The sequence below is a fragment of the Panthera leo genome, chromosome F3 (assembly GCF_018350215.1).
Source record: "Panthera leo isolate Ple1 chromosome F3, P.leo_Ple1_pat1.1, whole genome shotgun sequence".
In the NCBI taxonomy this organism is placed as follows: domain Eukaryota; kingdom Metazoa; phylum Chordata; class Mammalia; order Carnivora; family Felidae; genus Panthera; species Panthera leo.
This window is the reverse complement of record NC_056696.1, coordinates 12,363,755-12,376,957: the sequence shown is the minus strand read 5'-3', so window position 1 is coordinate 12,376,957 and position 13,203 is coordinate 12,363,755. Positions and strand designations below refer to the sequence as shown.

The 13,203-nt window shown below is 38.1% G+C and overlaps 1 protein-coding gene across 2 annotated transcripts in view; it reads left to right on the top strand.

The window, feature by feature from the left end:
• NME7 (NME/NM23 family member 7) overlaps positions 1–13,203 on the top strand; it is a 260,266-nt gene that overhangs the window by 129,405 nt on the left and 117,658 nt on the right. For both annotated transcript variants that reach the window (XM_042925970.1, XM_042925972.1), the window contains one exon: positions 4,594–4,695. In XM_042925970.1, the coding sequence (XP_042781904.1) occupies positions 4,594–4,695 (102 nt within the window). The remainder of the gene's footprint in view (positions 1–4,593; positions 4,696–13,203) is intronic.

Below are 13,203 nucleotides of genomic sequence, written 5' to 3'. Positions count from 1 at the left end.
AGGGGTTCCCACATTCCTTGCTTCAAACCGTGTATAGACTTTTCTTATCTCAAAGTTCAGTGCAACCAGCTTTCAGCTTTCTGAACTCAATTCCCTTCTTCTCACCAAAAACTTGTGGAGCCAGATGCTAGGTTCAAATGCCAGTCTATCAGTCGTGTGGCCATAGACAAGGTATTTGCCTTCTTTAAGCCTTAGTTTACCCATCTATAACATGGAAGTAATGCTATTATGTACTTTATGAGATTGCTGTGATAATTAAATGAAAAAAATCCCGTGAAGGAGTTTCACACGTTGAGAGTGCTGAGAGAGTATTAGCTGCTTTGTTATTACTACCGCTATTATTGTATTTGACATAATTCCTTATAGTAGATTCGGTGTTGATCATTTATACTTGCATTTGCTGCGTCAGCATTTACAAACACAAAAAAGTGATAATTCCTATCTTACTGTATTATCATGACCCACTTATTTACTACATAGACTGAGTGTCTGCTACGTGCCAAACAATGTGTTCGATACCAAGAATACAGAGATCAACGACAACAACAACAAAAGCACACTATCTGCATTTATGGAGCTTATGTTCTAGTGAGGGTAGATATTAAATCACATGATCCCATCCTAACTACCTAAAGGACAGGAGTCAAAGGGCTGTGAAGGAAACAAGCATGCTCTTTTTTGGTCTTGTTAATTTTGTACTTAATTAAAAAACCTAGGTGACTTGAGAATTTTGTTGAGTCCATTTTGTTTTTTTTAAGCAGCACATTATGCTTTGGATAGAGTCCTTTTCCCAACGTGTTTTTTCTTTCCGTGTTGTGCATTTGCATAGCCCTTTATGTCTGTATTTCTGACGGTATCTGTGATTAACCCTGAAAGGCAAGGAGAGACACAAATGAAAGAAAAGCAGGCAAAATTCCCTCCTTTTCTTTCTGGATAACACATTCATGCTGTCTACTGCCCCTGCTGAGAACTTGGCCGTTGACATTTATTCATAGGCAGTACCTCAGTGTCATGAGACGGAAGGTCAGACTCAACATAATTATCCATAAAAAGTCAATTACATATGACCTTTGTGAAATAGCAAAGTGACTTCAGGGGGATACGTTTAGGGTTCTGTTTACCATCTTAATCGTGAAGCCCTTCCCTCCTCTTTCAACTTCTGAAATTTCTATTAAGTATGATGACTGAGTTCCAATTAATATTTAAATAGTGTTCTGTAATACATTGCTTTTATTTTACTTTGTCATTATGTGCCGCAAACTCTCCACAGTCTGGCCTCCTCTCCAATTTTCTCTAGTCTCCCTTCGCTCCTGGTAGTCATGCACATCGCCTGGACTTCTGCCTCAAAGTCTTTATATTTATTTTCATTTCTTCCTGAAGTATTATTCCCCATGGAGAGAAGAAAAGAACACTGATTGAGTGTTCCACACACTGAGAGGCTCTTTTCTTTGATCATCTTTTTCATTATACCGCTTCATGTACAGATAAGAACCTTAAAACAGTACCCTTCCATTCCCCCTCTTCTTATGTGTTGTGGTTGTCCTACATTTTATTTCTATTAGAAACCCTATAATGCATTTTTTAATATTTTTGCTTTAAATAAATAAGTATCTTGCACACCAGCTAAAAAATATATTTGCCCACATGTTTACCATTGTTCTTACAGACCCATGTTTTTGTCTGGCACGATTTTTCTTCTATCTGAAGAACTTCCTTTAACATTTCTTACGGTATAGGGCTGCCGGTAGTGAATTCTGTCACATTTTTTCTGTCGGAAAAAGTTATTTTTCCTTCATTTGTGAGAAATATCTTCCCACCTGGGTATAGAATTGTAGATTGACAGATTTTTGTTGTTGTCATTTATGTCCTTAGCTTTGTTCTACTGTTATATGTCTTTTTTTTTTTTTTTGGTTGTTTTTAAAGGCTTTTTTGTTACTGAGATTTTTGGTTTTTTGGTTTCAGCCAATTATCGTCTTACTGTACTTTGCGTTTATTCTTGGACTCTGTTGCACCTTTTGGCTTGTGATTTTTATCAAATTTGAGTATTTTTTAGCAATTCTCGGAATAGTTATTCATCACCCCTTCTTTTCTTCTGAGAATCCAATTTATATATGCATATGTTAGCATGTCATTGAAAAAAATTATCGTGGGACATTTGTATCCATTCTTCTATCTCTCTGTGCTTGCCTTTTCTGTTTTTAATTTTAGAGAAAGAGAAAGCACCTGAGCATGGGAGAGGGGCAGAAAGAGAGATTGAATCTCAAGCAGGCTCCACGCTCAGTGTGGAGCCCAAAGCAGGGCTCAATCCCACGACCCTGGGATCATGACCTGAGCCGAAATCAAGAGTCGGACGCTCAACTAATTGAGCCACCCAGGCACCTCTCTGTGCTTGCTTTTGAATAGTTGGTGTTGCATTTCCTTATATTTATTGTCCTTCTGTTGTATTTTATTTTGTCCATCCCATTCAGTGTATTTAATTCAGATGTAGTTTTTATCTCTAGAAGTCCCATTTGGGTTCTTTTTTTAAATTTTTTTAATTTTTTATTTTATTTATTTTTAAAAATTTTTTTTTAATGTTTATTTATTTTTGAGACAGAGAGGGACAGAGCATGAACGGGGGAGAGTCAGAGAGAGAGGGAGACACAGAATCTGAAACAGGCTCCAGGCTCTGAGCGGTCAGCACAGAGCCCGATGCGGGGCTCGAACTCACAGAGTGTGAGATCATGACCTGAGCCGAAGTCGGACGCTCAACTGACTGAGCCACCCAGGCGCCCCTAATTTCTTTTTATTTTTTTTAAGTGTATTTGATAAAGTGTTACATTAGTTTCAGGTGCACAGCCTAGCGATTCAGTAGTCTACTCTTTGGGTCTTTTTAATGTTGATTTTCTCTGCATCATGTCCATGTTTTCTTCCTGCAATTTGAGCAGATAGAGCCCATTTACACTAGCTGTTTTAACATTCTTATGTAACCAACATCATTTCTGTCATTGTTGGATCTGTATCAATTTATCGAGTTTTCTTCTAATGATGGTTCATATTTTCTTCTTTGTATGCCTGGTAATTTTTATTGGATGCTGGATGATGTGCAGTTTATAGTGTTACATGGTAGGTATGTCATATTCCTTGGAAGAGTATTTGATGTAGTTTGGGCACTCACTACGTTACTTGGGATCAGTCTGACCCTTTCAAGACTTGCTTTTAAGCTTTAGAGGATGGATACGGAGCATTCCATACGTAAGGCCAACTGTTACGGTGCAGTACCCTTCTGAGGACTCTACCCGATGCCCTGTGTATCGTGTGAGGGCTTTCCAGTCTGGCTGATGGAAATGCAAAGTCTTCTCAGCCTTGTGCTGTCTCTCTGGATGGTTTCACTTACTGCTTCTGGTAGTTCTCAGCCTTGGCTGGTTTCCTCTACATATGTACAGACTCTTAGCCAAAAACTCAGGTGAACTTCTCTGCAGATCCCAATAGCTTACTCTCCCATAGTTCTCCCACCTCCTCTAGCAGTCTGTCCTCACATTCTAGCTGCAGTGGCCTCCCTGAATTCCAGTCTTTATCTCTTCTCCTTAGTGAGAGTGTTGGGCTCTGTTGTGTTTCCTCTCCCTGTCCCATTGTCTGGAAACTTCCTCCAAGCAGAAAGATGGGCAGTCAGGTGGCTTACTTCATTTGATTCCCCTGTCTCAGGGGTCATACTGTGCTGCCTGTCACCTAGTCTTTGAAAACTGTTGTTTCTACATACTGTCTAATTTCTAGGTGTTTACTATGAGATCTAGTCTCCGTTTTCTTCATTTCTGAAAATGATGATGATTTTTGAAAGCGTCTTTGGAAGAAACACTTTGGAATTTGTATCCTTAAAAATGTTCATTCGAGGGGGTGCCTGGGTGGCTTAGTTAGGCGTCCGAATATTGATCTCGGCTCAGGTCACCATCTCACGGTTTGTGGGTCCGAGCCCCATGTCATGCTATGCTGCTGATGGCATGGAGGCTGCTTGGGATTATGTTTCTCCCTCTCTCTGCCCCTCTCCCTCCCTCCCTCCCTCCCTCCCTCTCCCTCTCCCTCTCCCTCCCTCCCTCCCTCTCCCTCTCCCTCTCCCTCCCTCCCTCCCTCTCCCTCTCCCTCCCCCCCTCCCTCCCTCTCCCTCTCCCTCTCCCTCTCCCTCTCCCTCTCCCTCTCCCTCTCCCTCTGCCTCTGCCTCTGCCTCTGCCTCTGCCTCTCTCTCTCTCTGTCTCTCTCAAAAATAAATCAATAAACTTAAAAAAAAAATGTCCATTCAACAGAACTCTATTTAAGAGGAGGTACCCTTTAGAAGGAAGAGGTATGAGAAGACCATTTCAATTAATGAAAGTGCCAGCTGGTAAAGCAGTTCATTAAAATGATGTTAGTAGGTTAGATCTCCATTCCTATGGAGATGAAGGAATATACCTAAAACACATTTTTGCGGGAAAAATGGACAAAACCTGGGAGCTTTTGGCATGTGGGATTCATGAGAATTCACAAATAGCTAAGATTTTAAGATTTGGAATAGTGGTGCAATTGAAGGAGGAGGAGTAAAAGATCATTACATTTTACTAACTTTTACATTACATGTCATAGGAGATGGTGACAGAAATGTATTCCGGCCCTTGTGTAGCACTGGAGATTCAACAGAATAATCCTACAAAGACATTTCGAGAATTCTGTGGACCAGCTGATCCTGTAAGTTAGTGTTTAAAATGTTAATCAAATTTGTTCTATTCGGTAGCTAAATATATCAACAGTCTTGATTAAATTTCTTCTTTACAAGAGGTAATACCAAAATGACTACATCAGACAGATTTTTATTCAAACTAGCGTTTTGGAGAATTTTTTAATATAATACTCCAAGAAAACAGTGAATTTTTTATTAGCCTCGTGACAGTATAAAATGAGCAGAAACCTTTACTGTGGCATTTTCTTTGATTGTGTCTTCTTGCTAAATTGTCTAGAAAAGTGAATTTATCAAGCACTCTGATAGAAATTATCTAAGATATTAATTGTCCTTTGACATAGGGAGGCTCTAAATAAAGTTCTCAGTGTGAAGAATATTGATATGGTGGCCTCATAACCAGATGCATAAATATGAGCAGTGGGGCTTATATGAAACTTGATATTCTCTAGTGTCCTTTTCATTTTGCTTTGGGTTTCCTTCATGTGGATATATTGGGTGGCAAGAGGGGTGAAGAGGAGGGAGATGGGGGCTGAAAAACAGAAGTAGCATTAGAATACACATGAGAAATCTCCATGCAGATGATACAGGCTGAGTAGGATTATGGGAAGCATTACTGATTTTCAACACTGTAATTTTTTTTTTTTTAATTTTTTTTTAACGTTTATTTATTTTTGAGACAGAGACAGAGCATGAACGAGGGGAGGGTCAGAGAGAGAGGGAGACACAGAATCTGAAACAGGCTCCAGGCTCTGAGCTGTCAGCACAGAGCCTGATGCGGGGCTTGAACTCACGGACCGCGAGATCATGACCTGAGCCGAAGTCGGATGCTTAACCGACTGAGCCACCCAGGCGCCCCACAACACTGTAATTTAAATGTATTCTATTTTCTTTATTTTATTTTCACTTATAAATAGTTTATTGAAGATGAGCATCCAATTCAGTTTAATCCAGACAGCATTGATTGAGTTCCCTTAGATGTAGGACGGCAAGTTAACAGCACCTAGTGAGAAATCAACTTGTGTAAGAGTGCTTGCTAGATTTTCCCTGGAGGGGAAAGCACTCCACCCATTCTCAGAGATCAAAGAGCACACACATGATGATCTTTTAGAACACTTGCAAAGAAACATACAAATAAGGACTAAAATATTGTTAGTTCAGGTAAAATGCAAATGTTGAGGGATTGTTGAGTAAAGGAGCAGATAGAGAAAACAAGGTAGCAAATGCTGGTAGAGATGAGTGAGAGATGAGTAGCCTTAAAAACCAGGTTAAAATTGTGGATTCTGTGTAAGTGGAATCCCATGTAGTAAGAAACAGCAATTCCTTATATTTAGCTTAATTTTGAGCGTATGGAGTCGTTCCCTTGACTCCATTGGAAGTCAATTGGAAGGCGTTAAAGGTAGGGGCTCTAGAAACAGTTAAGAGCAGACCTGATGACATCATTAGAGAAAGAGGTGGCAGGACCTACTATATGTCTTGTCAGGGAGAAGGAAGAATAGAAGTAAGTAATCAATGTGGTTGTGAAAGAGTGATTAGTAAAACGTGATTCTGACGTAGAGGACATTAAGAGAAAAGGGTGATGATGTTGAGTGTTTATCGATGGTTAATCATAAGACATTAGAAAGGGATACTTTTTGGTCATATGAATGAAGAGATCTTGGTGTTCGCCATTTTTGTATCCGATTTCTGTTGGCCAAGACGGCTTTTTGTTTATTGATTCTTTAAGATAATTAAAATGGTGAGTTGAATGGCTGACTGAACATATGAGCGAATTAAAGAGATAACTAGAACAGAAGGAGAATGAGATGTTTGTTCTTTCCGTCATTCAGTAAGTATTTACTGAATCTGTGCTAGTATTTGTGAACATAAAGATAGGAGTCTCAAAGAGCTTACAGTTTATGAGTGGACGGTATATGAAGTGGCTACTTTCCATGTTCTGTGCCAATTGTAGTGTTAGATGCTTGCGCTATGTATGACGGAGCCCAGAATGTTAGCACCTAGCTCAGCCTGGAATGGGCGAGGATAGATTCTCCTCTTGAGGCTCAGAGTCTTGAATTATATACCAAGTGTAAGTGCAGGGTTGTAAGCAAGATCATATGCTTTTGATCTCTCTCTGTATATATATGTATACATATATATACGTATACATACACATATATACACATACACACATATATCTCATCAGAAAAAATACCATTAGTGGTTATAGTCAAACCATTTTAGGGGCAATAAAATGGCTTTTCCAGTTTGTTCCCAGGCTTTGGTTTATTTTCTTCTTCTCCTCCTCCCTTTCTTTCTCCCTCTTCTCCCACCCCTCCAACAAAATTGTAAGCATTGAATGCTCACGGCATTGAATGCCGGTCACTCTGCTGGGTGCTACTCTAGGTTTATAGAGATGATCAAATAAACGCAGTGCTTATCTTTGAGGAACTTACGGTCTAGTTTTAGGAGGTGGAATTGATGAACGGCAGTCTCACTTCAAGCTGCCAGTGTGCCAGTCTACTCAGGTACTGTATTACATCGAAATAATTTAGAGACTCATTTCGTCACTGCACAGTCATTTCCACCTCTAAAGAGAGACTGTGGGTTATGATGCATGTAAATAGAATTAGTGTGTGGGGAAAATGCCAGGTATGTCATGGCCGTACAATGAATACTTGACAGATTAGTAAAAGACTGGCTGTATTTTTGTGCACACCTAACACCTGGTATTCACTCCTTATTTAAAGAAGAATTTTTGTTTTGAGAGAGAGACAAAGCACGCACACGAATAGAAGAGGGGCGGAGAGGGATAGAGGGAGAAAAAAAATCTTAATTCAGCCCCCTCCCTGTGAGGAGCCCCACAAGAGGCTCAATCTCACAACTGTGAGATCATCATCTGAGCCGAAATCAAGAGTCAGCACTTAAACGACGCCCACCTGCCCCTAAAAATATTTCATCTACTCAAGTGGGTTTTTTCTCTTTATTCCTTTTTAAGATGTAGAACTACTTTGTAAGTTGATTCAAAAGAAGGTTTAGCCTCATAGTGACCATTAGGCCACTCTGCCGCTGTCTGTGTTGTAGATTGCCATCACTTTCATCATTGATGTCTGCGCTGTTGGCAGATTCTTTCTCTTTATAGCTGGAAGGAAGCGCACATTGTGTATGAACAGAATTTCTTCCAGTCTGTCTGGAAGTGGTCTGAAAGCAGGGGGTGGTTTATAAGACAGTTCCCTGGTGGGGAGGGGTGTATTAGGCTTTCCATTTTTATTTATTTACTCTATCAAAACTAAGAGAGAAATGAAATTTTATTAAAATTTCATGGATTTATAAGAGTACATGTATATAATCTGTTAAAAATATGTACATGTTTTGACGTATTTACGTATTTTAACGATAAGGGTGCTTGAAAAATGTTGGAGACTACTGTGCAGAAAGGAAAAAAGATCACAACGCGTTTCTTTGTAGTTAGAGAAACGTTCACTCACCACACCATCATCTGCAAAAAATCCATCTACTTAGGCAGAAAACCTAAGATTTGCCTCTGGAGGAGGTTTTGATTGCACCTGCCCAAGAATTTCACTGTTGAGTAGCTTTGCAGTTTTCCTGCTGAGCCATCAGGAAACTGAAAGAGCCACCAAAGAAGTGGTAAATTATCTGGAAAAACTGTGCAGAATATATTTATTCTTGGGCCGATGGGGATGACGAGCCAAATACCCTTGCATAGGTAGGTCTTGTTTTATGAAAAAATATGTTTGTAAAATATTTTATGTAAAGGATCCTGTTTAAGAAAACCTGAATTTTTGGTCAGGTGATTATCTATCTTCAGGGGCTTTGAAAACGTTATCCCATGACCTGGTTGGATTAAGAGTCAGATATTTTGGGGGTGCCTGGGTGGCTCAGTCGGTTGAGCATCTGACTCTTGATTTTGGCTCAGGTCATGATCCCAGGGGTGTGGGATCGAGCCCCACATTGGACTCCGTGCTGAGCTTGGAGCCTGCTTGGGATTCTCTCTCACTCTGCCCCTTCCCCTGATTCATGCTGTCTCTGTCTCAATCAGTCAATCAGCCAATCAAATATTTTCTCACACAAAAAGTGGCTTTTTAAAATTTGATGATATTTTCCATTCATTTGATTGTCACAGTGGTCTTTCACCGGCTATTGAGTAGCCTTTACTGGTTTTCGGATTAAAGTCAAAGTATCCTGATAGTTTGAAATGCAGCTCTTTTTCCATGAATGTGCAGGGAGTTGTGGTAGACTTGCAAGAGAAATGCTTGGGAGTCAAAGTCTGTCGCTTCTGTTACCTATTGACCTTCTGGTCACATTCCTTTATTCATTGAAGGCCGGGAACCCCTGATTATATAGTCTTCTTCTTCATCCCAGTTCTTGTCATCAGATTGGCACAAGAACATCCATGTGAAAGATTCACCCGGTACTTGGCCTGAGAGCTGAATGGACAACTTCTGTCAATTATCTTTTATCATTCTCCTTCCCAGTTTTCTCCCATGACCATGCTCTATTTTTTGTTGACATCCAGAGCAGAGACACGTCCTCGAACTTAATCTCTATTATAGTAATGTCTGCCGTAGCTTTCTGGATTCCTTGGCCTTTTGATCCTCTTCCCAGTGTCCCTTTGACTTGACTGAAACTTCTAGGCTGTAGACCCTTCCATTTTCTGACACTGTAATGCCACTTTCTGACTTCCTTCTCTGTTCAACCTAGACTCCATTGTTCATACCTTTGCCCTTTTTATAGCATTCTCAGTGTCTTTACTCTCTTGTCCTTTGTCCACACTCCAAAAACCCCAAACTTAGATCCACTCAAGCATGTGCCTGCCTCATTCTTATACATGCACTGAATGGTCTGGTAGATGAATGTTATACTGTTGTATAGACTCATGTTGATGCAAAGTATGATCTCCAAACAAAGCTGGGCCGATTACTATCCTCTAGAAATCTTTTTCTGTCCTTCTTTCTGCTAATTCTCAAAATAGCAATGTTAAACCTCCATTATTTTCCTCAGCCCTCTTACAATCCAGCCTCCTCTCCATAAAAAGATAGCATTATCTTCTATTTCAGAGAAAAGTATGGTTATTAAATATGACCTCTTAAATTTCTGCCTTCACACCATTTATTTCTGAACTCACGCTCATTCTTCATTATAGTTCCAAGGAAGTGTGTTTTCCTTCTCTGTTGAAACTTTCCACTTTATCCTTTTTCTCGTATCTTTCCTTGAAGACTTTGCCCTATTCTTCTGAATTTGTATTTTGCAAATAATATTTTTATTGTGATTATAAAAATAATACATGGCCATTATGGAAAAATTAGGAGTGAAATAAAGTTTGATAAAGGAAATGTGGCCCATAATATTATCACTATGAGTTAGCAATTTCATAAATAAAATTTGGATCAAAGTGTGTATACTGTTTTGTAGTTCACGATACCCTAAATAGTACTGAGCTTTCTCTCATGTCATTAAACATTCTTTAATGATATGATTTTACTAGATTGGTTATATGTCATTTTATGGTGTAAAATAATTTTTACAAAATAATACTTATGATAGGAGTCCAATTTCATTTTCCTGTGTGTGATATTTCTTTTTGCTTAACATCATTTCTTAAAGACACAATCCTTTCCTTACTGGGTATTCTTGGCTTCTCTGTCAAATATTAGTTGACCGTATATGTGAGGATTTGTTTCTGTGCTCTAGGTTCTTTCCATTGATCTGTGTGTCTGTTTTTGTGCCAGTACCATACTGTTTTGAGTACGATAGTTTTGTAGTAGAGTTTGAAATCAGGGAATGTGATGATTCCAGCTTTGTTTTTCTTTCTCAAAATTGGTTTAGTCAATTAGAGCCTTTTGTGATTCTGTACAAATTTTGGGGTTTTTTTTTCTATTTCTGTGAAAAATGTTATTGGAATTTTAATGGAAATTGCATTTAATGTATAGATGGGTTTGGGTAATATGGGCATTTTAACAATATTCATCCTTTCAATCCATCAACATGGGATATCTTTCCATTTGCTCGTGTCGCCTTCTGTTTCTTTCATCAAAGTCTTACAGTTCTCAGTATGCAGATCGTTTACCTCCTTGGTTAAATTTATTCATAAGTATTTTATTGTTTTTGATGCTGTTGTGACCTAAGATTGTTTTCATATATTATTGTTACTGTGTAGAAATGCAATTGATTTTTGTATGTTTATTTTTGTACCCTGCAACTTTGCTGCATTTATTATTTCTAACAGTTTTTTTGGTGCAGTCTTTAAGATTTTCATATATTGGATCATAACATATCTACAAACAAAGACAGTTTTATGTCTTCTTTTCTAATTTGGCTGCCTTTTTTTACCTAATTGCTCTGCTAGGATGTCACTTACTGTGTTGTATAGGAGTGGTAAGATTGGGCACCCTTGTTCTATTTCTTATTTATATAAGAGAAGGCTTGCCATATATGGCCTTTACCATGTTGAGGTCCATTCCTACCATATGAAAATTTTTGAGAGTTTTTAATCATAAAAGGAAGTTGTATTTTGTCACCTATGTTTCTCCATTTGTTGAGATGTTCATGTGATTTTTTTTTTTTCTTTTACTCTGTTCATGTGGTGTATCACATTTATTGACTGGTGTATATTGAACCATCCTTGCATGCTAGGTATAAATTCCACTTGATCATGGTGTGTAATTGTTTTAATGTGGTGTTGAATTCAGTTGGCTAATATTTAGTTGAAAATGTTTGCCTCTGTATTTCTCAGGGTTATGGGCCTGTAGTTTTCTTCTCTTGTAGTGTCATTATCTGGCTTTGGGATTGGGGTAATACTTTCTTCATATGATAAATTTGGGAGTACTCCCTCCTCTTCAGTTTTTTGGAAAAGTTTGAGAAAGATTGGCATAATTCTTAAGTTTGGTATACCTTACCAGGGGAACCTATCTGGTCCTGGGCTTTTCTTGTTGGGAGATTTTTGATTTCTCATTCAATCTCCTTATTATTGGTTTCTTCAGATTTTCTATTTCTTTATGATTCAGTCTTAGTAGGTTAGATATTTCCAGGAATTTATCGATTTCCTCTATATTGTCCAGTTTGTTGTCATATGATTGTAATAGTTTATTTGATCCTTTATATTTCTTTGGTATGTTATAATATCTCTGCTTTTATTTCTGATTTTATTTATTTGAGTCATTCCTCTTTGTATTATGTTGAGATATGCTCCCTCTAGACTTATCTTATTGAGAGTTTTTATCATGAATGGATGTTGTACTTTTTCAAATGCTCTACCTGTATCTATTGAAATGATCATACGTGGTTTTTATTCTTTCTCTTATTGACGTGATGTAGCACGTTGATTGATTTATGGATATTGAACCAGCCTTGCATTCTGGGAACAAATCCTACTTGGTCACGTGAATGATTTTTTAATATATTGTTGGATTCAGTTTGCTAGTATTTTGTGAGACTTTTCCATCTGTGTTCATCAGAGGTATTGGCCCCTGTAGTTCCTTTTTTTTTTTTTTTTTTTTTTTTTCGATAGGTTTTTCATCTGTTTTTGGTATCAGAGTAATTTTGGCTTCATAGAGTGAATTTGGAAGTTTTCTTTCCTTTTCTATTTTATGGAATAGTTTGAGAAGAATAGGTGTTAACTGTTACTTAAATGTTTGGTAGAATTCACCTATAAAGCCATCTGGTCCTGTACTTGTTTTTTGGGAGTTTTATGATTACAAATTTAATTTCATTGCTGGTAATTGGTCTGTTCAAATTTTCAGTTTCTTCTTGCTTTACTTTTGGTAGGTTATATGTTTCTAGGAATTTGTCCATTTCCTCTAGGTTGTGCAATTTGTTCGCATATAATTTCTCATAATAGTCTCTTATAATTGTTTGCATTTCTGTGCTGTTGGTTGTTATTTCTCCTCTTTCATTTGTGATTTTGTTTATGTGAGTCATCTCTCTCTGTCTTCCTTTTTTTAAAAGCTTTATTCAATTTTGAGAGTGAGAGAACAGGGGAGGGACAGAGAAAGCAGGTAAGAGAGAGTCTCAAGCAGGCTCCACACTGTCAGCACAGAGCCTGACACTGAGCTTTAACTCATAAACCATGAGATCACGACTTGAGCTAAAATCAAGTCAGATGCTTAATCTGAGCCACCCAGGCACTGCCCCTCCAAAAAAACATATTTTTTTTTTTTTGATGAGTCTGGCTACAAGTTTATTGGTTTTGTTGGTATTTCCAAAGAACCAGCTCCTGGTTTCATTGATCTATTCTATATATTTACTTCTATTTATTTATTTATTTATTTATTTATTTATTTATTTATTTATTTATTTATTTATTTATTTATTTATTTATGTTTAAGTTTATTTATTTTTTGAGAGAGAGAGAGAGAGAGAACCAGCATGGGAGGGGCAAAGAGATATGGGGAAAGAGGATCCAAAGCAGTTTCCACGCTGACAGCAGATAGCCCGATGTGGGGCTCGAGCTCATGAACCGCGAGATCATGACCTGAGCCGAAGTTGTAAGCTTAACTGACTGAGCCAGCCAGTCACCCCTA